This window comes from Larimichthys crocea, chromosome XXIII, assembly GCF_000972845.2.
Source record: "Larimichthys crocea isolate SSNF chromosome XXIII, L_crocea_2.0, whole genome shotgun sequence".
NCBI classification, from domain to species: Eukaryota; Metazoa; Chordata; class Actinopteri; family Sciaenidae; genus Larimichthys; species Larimichthys crocea.
This window is the reverse complement of record NC_040033.1, coordinates 20,855,455-20,873,156: the sequence shown is the minus strand read 5'-3', so window position 1 is coordinate 20,873,156 and position 17,702 is coordinate 20,855,455. Positions and strand designations below refer to the sequence as shown.

Here is a 17,702-nt window from a genome sequence, read left to right as displayed (position 1 = left end):
GTTTGGCAAAAGTCCTTCCTTTTCGAGAGGAGTTCTCAGCATTTCTCTCAGTCTCTAACTGACATTCAACAGGTGAGATCAGCTGCTGCTGATTAGGTCCTGGTTGCTTGGCAACCTCAGCCTGCGTGAAGGAGAAGAGGGGGGAGGGGCCACAGAAGCCGAGCGGCAGCCATTTTAGTAGTTTCTTGGCACTTAATTTGAACTTGTCTGTCTAAAAGGCAGACAGAGACAGCAGAAGCTAGCTCGTTAACATGCTAATGATAATTACCATTAGCCACTAGGAATTAAATACATGCTAATATTACATGGTAATGCCAACATGGGTAATGTTAATTGCTAGTGCATCAGCGTTACATGCTATGCTAACATCTACAGCTAACATGCTAATGCTAAGCATGCTAATGTTAACATGCTAATGCTAACATGACAATGCTACATGTTAAGTTAACGTTAGCCATCAGCGTTAACATGCTAATGCTACAATCTAGCTAACATGCTAATGTTAACTGTTAGCCCATCAGCGCTAACATGCTAATGGTAACATGCGAATGCTAACATGCTAATGTAACATGCTAATGCAATGCATGCTAAGCTATACAATGCTAATGCTAACGGCTAGCCCATCATGCGTTAACATGCTAATGTTAACATGTAATGTTACATGCTAATGTTAATTGTTAGCGCATCCCCGTTAAAATGCAATGCTAACATGCTAATTAGGACATGTTAATAGCTAACATAGTAATCATAACATGGTAATGCCAACATGTAATGTAACATGCTAAAGCTAACAGCCAATGGTAACATGCTAAATGTAAACTGTTAGCCCATTCAGCGCTAACATGCTAATGGTACATGCCAAGTTAACTGTTAGCACATCAGCGCGAACATGCTAATGCTAACTGCTAAGTTAACTGCTAGTGCATCAGCGCAACATGCTAAGGTAAAATGCCAATGGTAAACTGCTAGCCCATCAGTGTTAACAGCTAATGGTAACATGCTAATGCTAACATGCAATGTTAACTGTTAGCCTACAGCACAATCAGCGCTAACATGCTAATGTTACCATGCTAATGTGTAACTGTTAGCCCATCAGCCGTAACATGCTAATGCTAAAATACGAGATACTAACATGCTAATATAACAGCTAATGTTAACATGCCTAATGTTAACTGCTAGCCCATCAGCGTTAACATGTTAAGTTAACATGCTAATGTACATGTATGCAACATGTAATGCTAAATGCAATGTTACAGTTAATGCTAACATGACTAAGTTAACTGCTAGCACGCATCAGTTTAACATGCCTATAGCTACATGCTAGAATCGGCTCAACATGCTATGCTAACTGCTGCAGTTCATCATTGTTAACATGCTAATGCTAAAATGCTAATTGCTAATTGCTACGCACGTAAGGCGCTGTCTGTGCTCTGTGTCTAAATAAACATGTTTAAAATGAGCTGTTGAGGTGTGCTTTTTGAATACAGCCAGCAACAGAACAGCCACTCGTCACTCTCAAATTATCTTTTCTAGTACTAATATTTGCTGAGCAGTGTCGACGGGGCCAGAGTACAGGCACACTCAAAATTTCTTTAGAAATTTTTCTAGTTCTCTTCCGTTTTCTCGTTTTTTTCGTCGTTGCTTCCTCCCAGAGTTTTTTGTCGCACATACACAAAACCGGGCTATCAAACGACCGGCTCGGCCGGGAATCGATGGCCTATGTCTTTTTCTAAGAGTTTCGGCAAACGGTTTTGCCAAAATCCAGAAAACGAAGCCAAAAAATGAATGGGTGTGTATTGCGAGAACTTTCCAGAGCTACAGTGAGTGATGTCATCGCTAGAGTGGAGAGGAGGAGAGAACAATCAGTGAAAAATAAAACGGATTTCAACTCCGTGGCCTCAAATGCCCCACTACAGACACGATTTCTACATGAGAACGTAGCAAAATTTGTTGTATCACTCACTTCGCTGCCAAGCTGTCAGACATATAGTTTTGGCTCCTGATGGGCTAATTGATCAACTACTCCCGCCAACAGCCTCATAGACTCCAATGTTAAAAAAGGATGCGCAAATTTTCTGGAGAAGGCAGAAGTAACGTTTCTCTCTCTTGCCCTCATGCGGGCACATTTCTTCATTTATCGACACAAAACGAATATGTAAACTGATCAGGAAGGTCTCATCGTGCCTCAGGTTAAGCCGGTTCAATGATTGGAATTACGGTTTGGCCAAAAGTCTTCCTTTTCGAGAGTAGTATCCAGCATTTTCTCTCAGTCTCTAACTGACATTCTAACAGGTTGCCAGATCAGCTGCTGCTGATTAGGTCCTGGTTGCTTGGCAACCTCAGCCTGCGTGAAGGAGAAGAGGGGGAAGGGGCCACCAGAAGCGGAGCGGCAGCTTTTAGTAGTACTTGGCACTATATTTGAACTTGTCTGTCTAAAATGGCAGACAGAGAAGCCAGAGCCACTAGACTCGTTAACATGCTAAGGTAATTCCCATTAGCCACTCGGAATTATAAATCCATCTAATGTTAAACATGGTAATGCCAACATGGTAATGTTAATTGCTTAGTGCATCAGCGTTACATGCTAATGTTTAACCTGTCCAATTTTATCATGCTAATGGTAAATTCCCTTCGCAATCACTGTTAAAATGCTAATGCATAACAGCTAATGCTAACATGCTAATGCTAACATGCTAATGTTTAACTGTTAGCCCAGCATCGCTAACATGCAATGCCTAACATGCACAATGCTTAACATGCTTAATGTTACTGTTACCCCCCATCAACATATAACAGCCGCATGTTAACATGCCGTAATGCTGAAATGCATAATGTTAACATGCTATGCTAACATGCGAATGTTAACATGCAATGTTTAACATGCCTAATGCTACATGCTAATCTAACTGAATAGCCCCACAGCGGTAACAATGCTAATGCTGAACATGCTAATGCTAAAATGGCTAACTGTTAAATGTTTACTGCTAACATGCTAATGTCAACCGCTAGTGCATCAGGCTAACATGTTAATGCTACATGTCATGGCTAACTGCTAGCCCCATCAGCGTTAACATGCTAATGCGAACATGCTTAATGGTAACATGCAATGCCTAACTGTTAGACCTATCAGCACATCAGGCTCAACATGCTATGTTACCATGCCCTAATGTTTAAACCTGTTAGCCATCAGCGCGAATATGCTAAATTGGTAACATGCCAATGGCCTAACTGTTAGCCACAGCAGCGCTACATGCTAATGCTAACATGCGAATGCTAACATGCTAATGTTAACATGCCCTAATGTTACACAGCTATGTTAACTGTTAGCCCATCAAGCGTGATACATGCTAATGGTAACATGCCAATGTTTAACTGTTAACACATCAACGCTACATGCCTAATGTAAACATGTGCAATCTAACATGCTAATGCTAACTGCCTAATGCTAACTGCTAGGCCATCAGTGTTAACATGTTAACATGTTAACCTGCGCATATGTGAACATGCTAATGTGAACATGCCTAATGTTTAACTGCTAAGTGCTAACATGCAATGCCAACTGATAGCCCATTCAGCCGTTTAACAATGCCTAATGCTAACATGCTAATGCTAAATGCTAATGTTTAACATGTTACTGGCTAACCATGCTAAGTTAACCGCTAGTCATCAGCCGCTACATGTTAATTGCTAACATGTCATGCTAAGCTAGCCCATCCCGAGCTTACTGCTAATGGAACTGCTAATGCTAACATGCTAATGTTAACTGTTAGCCTATCGCACATCAGCGTAACATGTGAATGTTACCATGCCTCAATGTTAACTGTTAGCCCAGCAGCTAACATGCTAATGTTAAAATGCTAATATATAACATGCCTAATATTAACATGCTAATGTAAACATGCTAATGTTAAACTGCTCGCCCATCAGCGTTACCATGTTAATTTAACATGCTAATGCCTAACATGTAATGCCTAAAGGTTAATGCCTAAAATGCTAATGGTAACATGTTAATTCTAAACATGAATGTTAACTGCTGAGCCCATCAGTGCTAATGACTAATATTAACTGCTAATGCTAACATGTAAATGCTAACTGGCTAGTCCATCATTGTTTAACATGCTAATGCTAAACTGCTAATGTTAATTGCTAGCCGTAAGCGCTAGCTGCTCCGTGTCTAAAAACATGTTAAAAATGACTGTTTGAGGTGTGCTTTTTGAATACAGACCCCAGCAAACAGCCCACCTCGGTCACTACTCAAAATTTCTTTTCTAGTACTAAATTGCGAGCAGTGTCGACGGGGCGCAGAGTCGCGCACACTCAAATTTCTTTAGAAATTTTTCTAGTTTCTGCTTATTATTGATTCTTACGCCGTTTTTTTGTCACGCTACTCATACCAGAGTTTTTCGCACAGCACAAACGGGTATCGAAACCGAGCGGCTTCGCGCGGGATCGATTGTCTATGACTTTTCTAAGAGTTTCCGGCAAATCGGTTTGCCAACATAATCCAGAAAACATGAAGCCACAAAAAATGAATGGGTGTGTAATTGCGAGAACTTCCAGAGCTGAGTGAGTGATGCACTCGCTAGAGTGGAGAGGGGAGAGGCAACGATCAGTGAAAAATATAAACGATTTGACTACTGGGCCCTCAAATGCCCGCGTACAGACATGATATCCCCCTCAATGTAGGAAATTCGAGGTGATCGCAGTGAATACACATGTTGACATCTGTCCTTCTTTATATGTTTTGCGCTCCATACAGCTAATGATCGATAACCCTCACAGCCTCATTCACTCCCATGTTAAAAAAGTGGCGATAGGGATGAATTTAAGAACAATTTCTCTCCCTTGCGCTCTGAGGGCATTTCTTCATTTATCGACACAAAACGAAATGTAGACGATCCAGGAAGGAGGCTCATGCCTGCCTCAGGTTAAGGCGGTTCAATGATTGGAAATAGCGGTGTTTGGCCAGAAATCTTCACTGTTGAGAGGAGCGTCTCAGCATGTTAACATGTAATGCTAACATGCTTAATGCTAATGGTATTTGCCCATCAGGCGTTAACATGCTTAATGTTAACATGCTAATGTTTAACATGCTAAACTGTTAGCGCATCAGCATTACAATGCTCAGCTACCATGTCTAAGGCTAACATGCTAATGACCTAACGCTAGCGCATCAGTGTTAACATGCTAATGTAAATCATGCCTATGTGTAACATGGCTACCGCATCAGCGTTAACAGCTTATGTTTACAGCTTCCATGCCTAATGGTATTGCTAGCCCATGTAAGCGATAGCTGCCTCCTGTGTCTAAGCTATAACATGTGAAAATATGCATTATGAAGGTGTGCTTTTTGGATACAGACCCCCCAGCAACCAGCCACTCGTCACTCTCAAATATTCTTTTTCTAGTACGGAATTTCTGAGGGCAGTTGTCAGTAATATATGCATTGGGGAAGGCGAGGGCCAGATTCAGCACCTCAAAATTTCTTTAGAAATTTTCTTCTAGTGATTCTTACGCCCTTTTTTTTTGTCACGTAACTCCTCCACAAGTTTTTGTGCACATACAACAAAAGGGAGTATCAAACAATCGGCTCGGCCGGAATCGATTGCTATGACTTGTTTCTAAGAGTTTTGGCAAACGGTTTTGCTAGACAATCGCCAAAACAAAGCAAAAATGAATGGGTGTGTGGATTGCGGAACTTTCCAGAGCCGAGTGAGTGATCATCGCTAGAGTGGAGGGGGAGAGAAAAAGTTGTCGAAAAATAATTTTAAACTGCGACTTGCTGCAAATGCACAGCTACAGACGTGATTATTCCCCTCAAACGTAGGAAATTCGAGCGGTCGCAATTGATACCAACTGTTTGTAGGCTGTCCAGATATATAGTTTTGGCTGACCACCAAATATGCGGCAGCACCACATCCTCAGCCTCAGTATACATCCCATGTTAAAAGGCAGAAATTTTCTTGAGGAAAGCAGAAGTAACGTTTCTCTCTCTTGCGCCTGAGGCACATTTCTTCATTTATCGACACAAAACAAATATTTAGACGATCAGGAAGTCCTCAATCCTCCTCAGGTTAAGCAGGTTCAAGATTAGGAAATACGGTTGGGCAAAAAGTCCTGCCTCTTCGAGGGAAGGTCGCAGCATTTTCTCTCAGTCTCAGGATTTCTAACTGACATTTTAAAGGTGAGATCAGCTGCTGCTGAATGAGGGTCCCTGGTCCTGCACAACCGCCATTCATCAGGGCGATTTTTTGCTTTGGAATTGGTAAGTGGGAGTGTTACATGGGCTGGTTGGTTTGAACTTAGCACATCTTGATCCAGTAGAGACTGAATGCCACTTTTTCAATTCCTCTACAGCTCTGTGAGGCAAATTGGGTATTGTCTATAATAGGTAGCTTAGCAATTAGCTTAAAGTGTGACTTTTTATTGGCGGAGCAATTTAACAAAACCCACATGATTTTTTATGTTTAGCCCCCAACAAAATAGGTGGAACTCAGACAGTTTGCAGAAGGAGGGTCCATACTGTGGGGAAGAGGGCGGCTGATGAGTAACAAAATTTAGACACGGTAAATTGCATATGTTACAATCTAAGGACGAATATACAATGCCGCCCCTAAAATATGTTATGTTTGGTGGTGAGAAGCCTGATCAGCTTCTTCAATGTACGGCCACGACGATTGTGGACATGAATTTTCAAACATTAAACAACCTCTGCGCTTCACGAGATAAGTGGACTGGTATGGCAACAGCTGCGGACCAACCAAACAACATTGTTCACAGTCTTAACCCCTCGTGGTTTATGTAAAACTTCGACACCAAGTGGTACTCCTCAAAGGTTAAATCGGCAGTACAAGACAATGCAAAAGAGGCCCTCATTGTAGACATCAATGTTGCAACAGGCGAGAGGAATTTGGGGATTTCGCTGAATAGCTGAAACAGTGAAAACTGGGAAGCATATTAAAACCTAGCAAGTAGCCCAGCAATACAAACTGTCTCCGACTCCTGCAAAAACTGAAATGCTAAGAGCGGTTTTTCATCAGGGAGGGTCAAAAAACAAATCCTCCGGGGTGCACGGAATAGGTAGCAGGCAGTTTACAAAAGCAGATCCCGCCCCATGAGATTAAATTGGGCTTGTTATCAGAATTCAGCAAAAGAATGCATCACTGCAGAGCCTTCCAACAGTTATGTTTAGTCCTCTTAGATAACGGTTCCCGCAAGGGGAACCCGGAAACGCCTACGTCGGGGGATAAAGGTTGAGTGTAGGTGTGCATACATGCTCTGGCAGTTTTTTACAGTGAAATAGTGTTGCCCCACTATCTACAAAATTTCAACGGTATTTCCATTAACTGGAACGGGCATTATCGGGTCGTCGGTGGGATTACTAGAAAGTTTGAATAGTTGCAGCTTCAAGATGAAAGGGTTTTGTTCTGATCCCGCCCCTCCATGCCGCACTATGCTTGAAGTGTAAAATGTTGGCTGCAGGTAAGCAGCGGTGTGGGTGGGGCTGGAAGAGCAGGAAAATGACGTGTTGCTTGTGCAGCGGGTAGAGCCGCACATAACATATAACATAGACGCCGCATTGAGCGCTGATCGTACGTAAACGGCGCCGCCCATATTGGATCGGGCAAAGATCTGCCGGTAAACTAATACGGGAGGAAATGGACTGACTTCCATAAAGGAGTCTTTCTACAAAGGTGCTTTCAAAGGTAATGTCTCTTATACAACCATTCCACACCAGCACTAAATAACTGGAAACAAACAGGCACCAAAAACAACGTAGTTAATTTATAAAGTGATGAGGAGAAATGTTTACTCATTATGTAGCACCAAACCAACATATGTAATTTTTCTAATGCTGAGTGTTACAGCTACGGAATGTGTGTACAACTTTAACTGTGAGGATAAATATTGAAATATTTAAATTTTAACATTTGAATCTTTAAATTCATAATAAACAGATCCTAAAATGTAAGATGTGAACATGAGGGGGTTTTCTGAGAGCGCACACACAACACACACACACACACCACACAACACACAACACACCACACCACACCACCACAGTACATATATAGATATATGTAGGTGTGTGATGTGTGTGTGTTATATAGTGTAATATAGATATGTGTATATATAGAGATATATAAGATATATAATATATATTATATATATAGGTGTAATATAGATAATAATGGTCTAGTTGTATTATATATATAAGATAATCTATGATATTAGCTATAGCTCTGTGTGTCATATAGAGCTCTCTCTATCTCTGTGTGTGTGTGTGTCTCTCTCTATCTATCTCTCTATATCTCGATCTCGCGCTCGATCTCTCTGTGGGTGGTGTCTCTACGTACAGCTCTCTCTCGATCTCTCTTCTCTCTCTAGTGGTGTGGTGTTCCGCTCTCTCTCTACGCGCTCTCTCTCTTCTCTCTATCTCTCTCTCTCTCTCTCTCTATCTCTCTCTCTTCTACTGTGTGTGTATTCTACTCTCTCTCTCTCTCTATCTCTCCTCTCTCTCTCTCCTCATCTCTTATCTCTATCTACGCTCTCTCTCTCGAGTCTGTTGTGGTCCTCTCTCTGTGTGTCCTCTCATTCTCATCTTCATCTCTCTCTCTCTCTCTCTCTCTCGATCTCTCTCATCTCTCTGTGTGGTGTCTCTCTCTCATCATGTGGTGTGTCTCTCATGTGTGTCTCGCCTAGCTCTCTACTCGCTCGACTCTCTCGCTCCTCTCTCTCTCCTCCTCTCTCCCGTCTCTCTGCTCTGTTGGTTTGTCTATCTCGTCGGTTGTGTGTGTCTCATGGTGTTCCCCTCGCTCTCTCTCTGTGTGTGTCCTCTCCTCTTGTGTGTGTCTCTCTTGTCTCTCGTATCGCTATCTGTCCTCCTCTCTGTTCTCTCGGTGTCGCTATCTCCACTTCTCTCTCTCCTCTCCCTCTCCTATATCTCTCTCTCTCTCGAGCTCGCTCATGTCTCTGGATACCTCTTTCGGGCTGTCCCTCGCCTCCCCCATTTTCTCCCCCCCCTTCCCTCACTTCCTCGCCCCCCTGTCCTGTCCTTCCTACGCGCTTCTCGCGCTTCCTCTCTCCACTCCCTGTCTCCCTCCCGTGACTGCCCTTTTTCTGCGCCTGCCGCGTATCCTGCCTCTTTCTTTCTGTCCCCTGCTTCCCATTCCTGTCGCCACCCCCCGCGCCCGCCTTTCACGTCCTTCCTTTTCTTGGCTTCAGGTGCCCCTCTGCCCCGTGCCCCTCGCCCCCCGCCCACCTGCGGCCCTCTCCCGCCGGTGCACACTCCTGTAGTGTAGACTGGGTGTTTTGCTTTGAGAGTGCTATGGTTACGTCGTGTTACTTCTGTGGAATTTAACCTTCGTGCTTTGCACTGTGCAAATTTGCCTTGTTTTTTGATCCACGACGCCCCCCCCGTTTGGCAACAGGTTTTAAAAGTGAAATGTTTACCTCTAAAAGTTCCTTATCCCATCTTTCGGCCATAGACTCGCCTTGAAGTTTAGGATAGATCATAGACATATATACATAGACAGATATACATAGACATATATACATAGACATATATACACAGACGCCGCATTGAGGCAGGTTGGTCGTTGCTTGCGATATGTTTACCGTGTCCCGCCAGATTGGATGGTGGCCAGTCTGCCCGTAAACGAATTCAAGCAGGGCCGGTTTTTAGCATGGCCAATGTGGCGACCGCGCAGGCGCAGTCTACCGTGAGGGCTTTAAGTTAATGCCTCTTAATACACCCATTTCCAACACACACGAAGATATCTGGGAAACTACTTTGCCCCACATCCAAAATGGCGGCCCGCCACGGAAGTAAACAAAAACCGCGTTATTGCGTGTTTTTTTTTTAACGCGTTAAAGTCCTTTAAAATTAATCGCAAAATTTACGCGGTAATTTGGAACAGCACTATATATATATATCTAGATATATATATTAGATAAATATAATAGATATATATATATATAATATATATATATATATACACACACAGTTCAGATCGGGGTTTTTACGACACAGATTAAATGTTTAAATATAAATCATTTCAATATTTATCATCACAGTAAAGCAGTGGTACACCCTTGTAGCTGGAAACACTCAGCATTAGAAAAATACATACAATTGGGTTGTGCTTCCATAGGAGGAACATTTAGATAATCATCACTTTAAAAGTTACATACGTTGTTTTTGGTGCCTGTTTGGTTTTCCGATATAGTAGTGTGTGTGTGAATGGTTAGTATACGAGACATTCACGTAAAGAAACTTTGTAAAACGGCGCTTTAATAAAGTTCAGTCCCAGTTCCTTGTATTAGTGTACGTGCAGATCTGCCCGATCCAATATGGTGGCCGCCGTTTACGTATCGCGACCACCGACCAACCACTCAGCGGCGTCTATGTAATATATGTCTATGGAATTCCGGAAATGAGGTAGTAGCTTTGTTATGGGTCCAGTTCCGACGCGACCTTCCTATTGAGAATTAACTGTGTGTTGGGGTTGACCACCTTCCGGTGGCGCATACTTGCATCATCTGCTCTAGGCTTGGAGGCAGGTTTATTAAGAGCAAAACCTCATTCCTGTACAAAGCCATGCTTTGTTACATAGTTGCCTTCTTCCTTGGGTATGTCAGTAATGACAGTTTAAAAGGAGCCGCCACATTTGGTTTAGATTCTCAGAACTCTCCACAGCACGCGAAAATTCATATTCATCTTGTTCTATTCCAGCCTTAATATCCTACTTGTGTAAATCACGTGTGAATTCAGGCTAGAATGTTTGGCTTCCTGATGCAACAAATCTACTTTTGAGAAATCACTACATTTTGTATGATTTGGTTATGTGCAATTTTTTATTCAAAATTTAATCCAATAAATCAAAGTTTTGGGTGAGGCCATTACCCACCCTGCAGCTGCTCAGGGAAAACAACTCATCTTAACACAAGATCCACTCAGTTCTGCAAGTGAACTGGATTAAGTGTTTTTTTCCCTGGTATTCTTCCATGAACTCAGAAGTCCATGGTTTGTCAAACTGCTATGTGTCAATCATTATTTGTACAAGCAGTTATGGAAAGAGGTCTGTGGACACGTCAGAGCAGGGGGGAAAGTTGTTTTCCTATGTTCCTCTGGTTTCCGAGTTTCGTGACTCTGTGTCCAAAACTGTGGCGGGGCTGTTCCACTGAAAAATTCAAGGGGGCGCTATAGAGCGCTTTTGCCCCTCCCCCTCGTTAATTATGCAGCCGAATTGTGCACGCCAAGTTTCAAGCACATCGGATGAAATCCCTAGGAGGAGTTTGTTCAAATGCGACCCCTGGAAATGAGGCATGCGTCTGGGCATGTTACATACTCCCACCGAGTTTCGTGCACGTGGGCGAAACCGTGGCGAGGGGCACCGGCAAAAACGCGCACCTAGGTGGCGCTGTGGAGGCGTATGCGCGCGTGCATGTGTGAGACCTCCAAAATACGTAATTTTACGCCTGACATTGGGGGGGTAGGCAAATTTTCGTGAGTTTTGGGGGGGGGGTATGGGCTGTGGAAAATGCGATTTACTCTTCAACGTCGTTCAGCGAAATACAATAGGGCCTCGCTGTGCTCGGGCCCTAAAAATAACCTTTTGAAATTCAATAGAGCCTTACACCGCATGCTCGGGCCCTAAAAAGACAGAGACACCTCTTACGTCAGCTCAAACTGACGAGACAATAAGTCTCACCTGAGGTCTCTTAGCTGAGAGAGAGAGACAGAGAGAGAGGGAAAGAGGGGTGGGGAGAAACAACACACGCCCCCACACACCCACACAGTCCTACCTCCTGGCCACACGTAACACCCCACCTTCTTTTGTTACAACAATTTGAGTTTTCATTTAATAAATACCTTTGTTTACAACCATAACACCTGGTTTTATGTTACTTCCTTGTACCCCGTACACTAGTTGTAACACAGACATATAATCAGATGAATGATGTCTCTGTCAGTTCCACTATGCATCCTGTAAATCTGTGAAATGGGAAATTGAAAAAATTCAAATTTTGATGGTTTTTGTACTTTTGTATTTTATTGTGCTGTGTAAGTTTTCTGTTTACTGTAGTGTAAGAGTTACAAAATAATCAACATCTAGCAGTATTTGTTTTTTATGACATTCAAATATCGACACAAAAATAACATTCTAGTAGAGTAAACATTCAGTGTCAATGAAAAAACAGCCCTAGAATGTGGAGACTGAAATGTGGACATAAAAAAAAATTCTAGGGTCTATTGCCAGACTGACAAAACATCTGAACATCACTGTTAACACAAATGCAAAGTAACTTTTCATTTTGAGGCACTGACTTTTTATGAGACAATAACTTTGTTCTGAAAAAATAGTTTAATGTTATACTTTTTTCAGGTGAGCTATAGTGTTGTGCTGTGTCATATAAGCTGTTAGACAAATATGGCTAGAGCTTTGACACTGTTACAAGAAATCATCAAGAAAATCAATCAAATCATATAAGAAAACTAGTGGTGGTGTTGCCTGCCTTTATTGTCCAGAAATGAAACAGACTTCTTACCTATGTTAGTAGTGATGGCATCAAGTTCACTGATAAAGGCTGGCAAACTTTGCAATTGTTCTTGTAATTGTGTCAGAGCTGTTCTTCTTCTCTCCCAGTTTGCAGAAAGCATGACAATGTCTCCATCTATTGCCTTACAAACACACAGAAGTAAGATGGAGCAAAATGAAAAGCTGTTGTAAATATAAGCTGCAACAACACAATAAACAGTAACAAACTCATCTGCTATCACAGTTAAACCTCTCTTAGAATAAACATAATAGCTCCTGTCACCGGCACCTGTTACAGAGAGTTCTTTTCCGTGTTTGACAAATGCATAAACATGCACCAGTTTTGGAGAAAATGTAATTTATTTAATTGTCTACGTTTTATTATGAACATACAATTGAATTTTCTACAAAAAGATCCAGGGATCCAGAAGAATAAAATTGTTTTTGTTAACACAGCCATTCCTCTACCACAATGACAAATTACACTCATAATCATTAGTGTGTGCAGAACAGAAGAATACTGAGCCTACCTCTGCAGCCTGAGCACAGTCTTTAGTTCTTTTATGGAGCAGAAACCAACTCTCCTCATACCTACAGGATCAAATTTAAAATACAGAAACACACCCTCTATATACAGTACATGAAAGCTGTTAATAAATAAACTGTGTGTGTGTGTGTGTGTGAGTGTCAAAGAGAAACCTGTTGAGGATTTCCAGTCCAGCACTAAACTGAGGAAGGGTTTCTTCAAACCTGAACAACAAACAGGAGAATCACAAAATATTATACTGATTATCCATCTATACATCACACATATATTACTTTATATATATTATACTCAGATAATAAAACTTTTTTTCATTATACAATGCAGGAAAATGGAAAAATGGAGAGAGACAGAGAGAAAGAGAGCGTACTGGTTACAGTGTGTTGTGGTCTCAATGCCAGTTTCAGAACTGTTACACACTCACGCACAAGCGCACATACACAAAGACCAGTTTTCAGCACACCTTGGACGCCTCCTGACTTTAGTGTCTCTGGATTTATCTCCAAATGTCTTCAGGCTGGAGGAAGGGAAGGAAGAGAGAGAGAAATGAAAACCTTGTCTACTACCAGTATCCCTGACTCAGCTCTCCTGCTCCACACAGACTCCATTCACCTTTAAATTCCTTGAAACTTACATCAGACACTTACATCTGATCACCTGGTCTCACCACACCCACCAGCTCATGAAGAAAGCCTAGTAGAGACTGTATTTCTTGTGTCATTGGGAAGGCCCATAAGGATAATCATAAAGGAGAATGCACACCCACAACAGAGTCTGTTCTCACTTCTGTCATCAGGAAGGCGCTACAGGAGTGTGAAATCTAGGACCTTTAAATACCTTTTATCCACCGGGCATCAGGCTCTTGAACAGTACAATTCTCATCACCATCCCCCACACTCAATCAATCCCACTGTAATGTCAGAGTACCTTATTTCTTCCTTCTATTGTGGTTGTTGTATAAAGGGATTCAGGGAAAATAAGAATTTAATTATTGTATAAACCATGTGTTTTTATTTCTTTTTACTCCCCAAGCTCCCTCTCACACCTGGAAAACATTTGAGGCACTGTGAGGAGCATGTTTTTATTTTCAAGACAATACACAATACATCACTGCTAAGTGAGAAGCTAAAAGGGGCTGAAGTTGACCGTCATCTGGCTGCATGGACAACTACCATCGCCAACAGACCATGTGAGGCTTCATGACTGCGTGTCTGGTATGGTGACTAACAGCACAGTCCCACGGGATACAGTGCTCTCTTTTCTCTTCACCCTTTACACACTGGACATAACGCTGACAGCTGTCACACTATTCATTTCAGAGGGGGCAGGGCATTAAGGACCAGCTCGGAAAAAACTTGTGTATATACTACCAGTCAAACGTTTGGACACACCTTCTCATTTAATGTTTTTTCTTTATTTTCATCACCATTTACATTGCATATTCTCACTGAAGACATCAAAGCTGAACACAATGAACACATATGGAATTATGTAGTGAACAAAAAAGTGTGAAATTACTCAAAACATGTTTTATATTTTAGATTCTTCAAAATAGCCACCCTTTGCTTTGATTACTGCTTGGCACACTCTTGGCATTCTCGCGATGAGCTTCATGAGGTAGTCACCTGAAATGGTTTTCCAACAGTCCTCAAGAGGTTCCCAAAGATGTTGAGCACTTGTTGGCCCTTTTGCCTTCACTCTGTGGTCCATATCATCCCAAACCATCTCGATTGGGTTTAGGTCAGGTGACTGTGGAGGCCAGGTCATCTCGCACAGCACTCCATCACTCTCCTTCTTGGTCAAATAGCCCTTACACAGACGGGAGGTGTGTTTGGGGTCATTGTCCTGTTGAAAAATAAATGATGGTCCAACTAAACGCAAACCGGACGGGATGGCATGTCGCTGCAGGATGCTGTGGTAGCCATGCTGGTTCAGTGTGCCTTTAATTTAAAATAAATCGCCAACAATGTCACCAGCAAAGCACACCCACACAATCATGCGTCCTCCTCCATGCTTTACGGTGGGAACCATGCATGTAGAGAGCATCCGTTCACCTTTTCTGTGTCGCACAAGGACACGGTGGGTGTAACCAAAGATCTCAAATTTGGACTCATCAGACCAAAGCACATATTTCCACTGGTCTAATGTCCATTCCTTGTGCTTCTTGGCCCAAACAAATCTCTTCTGCTTGTTGCATTTCCTTAGCAGTGGTTTCTTAGCAGCTATTTGACCATAAAGGTCTGATTCACGCAGTCTCCTTTGAACAGTTGATGCAGAGATGTGTCTGCTACTAGAACTCTGGGTGGCATTTATCTGGGCTCTAATCTGATGTGCTGTCAACTTGCGACATCTAAGGCTGGTGACTCGGATGAACTTATCCTCAGGAGCAGAGGTGACTCTTGGTCTTCCTTTCCTGGGGTGGTCCTCATGTGAGCCAGTTTCATTGTAGCGCTTGATGGTTTTTGCGACTGCACTTTGGGACACATTCAAAGTGTTAGCAATTTTGTGGACTGACTGGCCTTCAGTTCTTAAAGTAATGATGGACTGTCGTTTCTCTTTACTTAGCTGATTGGTTCTTGCCATAATATGAATTCTAACAGTTGTCAAATAGAGCTGTCAGCTGTGTAGCAACCTGACTTCTGCACAACACACCTGATGGTCCCAACCCCATTAAGAAGGAAGATATTCCACAAATGAACCCTAAAAAGACACATCTATGAAGTGAAGACCATTTCTGGTGACTACATCATGAAGCTCATTGCGAGAATGCCAAGAGTGTGCCAAGCAGTAATCAAAGCAAAGGATGGCTATTTCGAGTAATCTAAAATATAAAACATGTTTTGAGTTTTTGAGCTTTTTTGTTCACTACATAATTCCATATGTGTTCATTCATAGCTTTGATGTCTTTAGTGAGAAATTTGCAATGTAAATAGCCATGAAAATAAAGAAAAAACATTAAATGAGAAGGTGTGTCCAAACTTTTGACTGGTAGTGTATGAGCTGTAACAAGTGCCATTTTTACCTCATGCATGTATATAGTGTTCTGTGTTACTGTGTTACTTGTATGCAGCTGCAACAAAAGAATTTCCCTTTGGGGATCAATAACGTACTAGTTACCACAATGTACACTGAAAACATCTTCCACTTATGCTTATTTTTCTTTCATAATTAAATTAACTAGGCCTACTATGACAGACGACATCCAAGAAGACTGAGTCATGTTCTGTGTAGAACAGTACAAAATCACACCAATAGAAAGAACCACTCCAGCTACATCCAGTTCCAGACCTGCCTTGGTTGACTGCAGCAACATCTTTGTTGTTATCTTTAGGTCACACAGGGTCATACATGGGCCTTGAGGTTATAGACAGTGACAGCACTAAATCATATCGAAGAAGACTCTCTCTCTCTCTCTCTATTATGTGAGGCCACTGTTTGGATTGCTGGAGAGATTTCTGGATCGTGCAGTAGTAACCAAGGTTGAAGAAACTGAATGTTGCCTTCGTAGACATAATAGATAGCTTGCCATTGATTTCCCATTAACATAAACTGACAACAGTGGCTCCAGAATAGAATGTGCTGCCAAAGCCAATAACATTATATGAAGACTGGAAACAATGAACACTGAGCAGCTCTAGGCTGAAGTGGCTATAGACAAGCTACCTTCTACACTCAGTTTGTGTTAAAACATCAGGCCATACCGCAGTATGAGGCCATTGTATGAACATCAGGAGTAGTGGATGTGTGCCACACAGTGTCAAAATACAGCCAGGTGGGCTCACACAGATGATTTTTGTAGTTTGATTGTAGAAAGTGGCTTTCAGAATTCCCATTGCTGACACAGAAACAGCAAATATGTTTAAAAAATTCTATAGTGTTTTTTCGTTTGTCATTATTGTTTCTTTTATTACAGAACGGATGTTGACTTAACGGAGGACTAAAGCTCACTCGAAGCCACATGACGGTCAGCTGAATGCAATAACCAGGAACCTCTAGAGCATCGTAGGACAATAACAAACCAAAGCTCAACGTCGTAACGTCAAAATGATATTGACAATAAATGTAACTAATTAAGTAATTCGACGAGTTGTGCACTAGAAAAGATCGTTGCGGCTAAGACAGAACAAGAGGAAACTGAAGACTGTAGTTAGCTAACGTTATAACTACTATCGATGCTAATCACATATCCGCAGTGCAAATTAGAGTTATTAATCATTTAGTGTAGGCTATACGTTGTGATTGCTGTGATAAAGCCTGTCGAACACATAAACGAATCATATAACCTTGCTAAATGTATCTCAGATGGGAGATTTATTTTAGGGCAATGAGCTGAGGCAGAAATTAAATGTTGTCAAAAAGCAGACCAACCCGGTTGTGAAATCCTGCTGGACCATGTGAAGTCTTTCTCTGAAGTTTTCGAACATTATTCCTCTTCGTTTCGTTTCCTTTTCCTTTAAAACGAGCTTGTCACAACTGAGTGACAGTGATTAAAATGGTGTAGCTTACTGATAGTGTTTTCTCTGTAACCCTACTCGCTGTGTCCAAGCGGAGTATTCTTTTGTTCTGGACGCCAGTCTCCCAGGCAGCCTGTCTAATGTAGAAACTGTATAAGCGGA

The 17,702-nt window shown here is 42.0% G+C and overlaps 1 protein-coding gene across 3 annotated transcripts in view; it reads right to left on the bottom strand.

The window, feature by feature from the left end:
* Window positions 1–11,590: 11,590 nt before the first annotated feature.
* The window catches only part of LOC104938767 (uncharacterized), a 66,757-nt gene continuing 60,645 nt past the window's right edge, over window positions 11,591–17,702 (bottom strand). For 2 of the 3 annotated variants that reach the window (XM_027274044.1, XM_027274043.1), the window contains exons 10-13: window positions 13,550–13,603; window positions 13,242–13,292; window positions 13,073–13,133; window positions 12,015–12,685 (exon numbers count right to left, since the gene is read on the bottom strand). In XM_027274044.1, the coding sequence (XP_027129845.1) occupies window positions 12,500–12,685; window positions 13,073–13,133; window positions 13,242–13,292; window positions 13,550–13,603 (352 nt within the window). In that variant the 3' untranslated portion in view covers window positions 12,015–12,499. The other variant, XM_027274045.1, reaches the window with a different exon arrangement.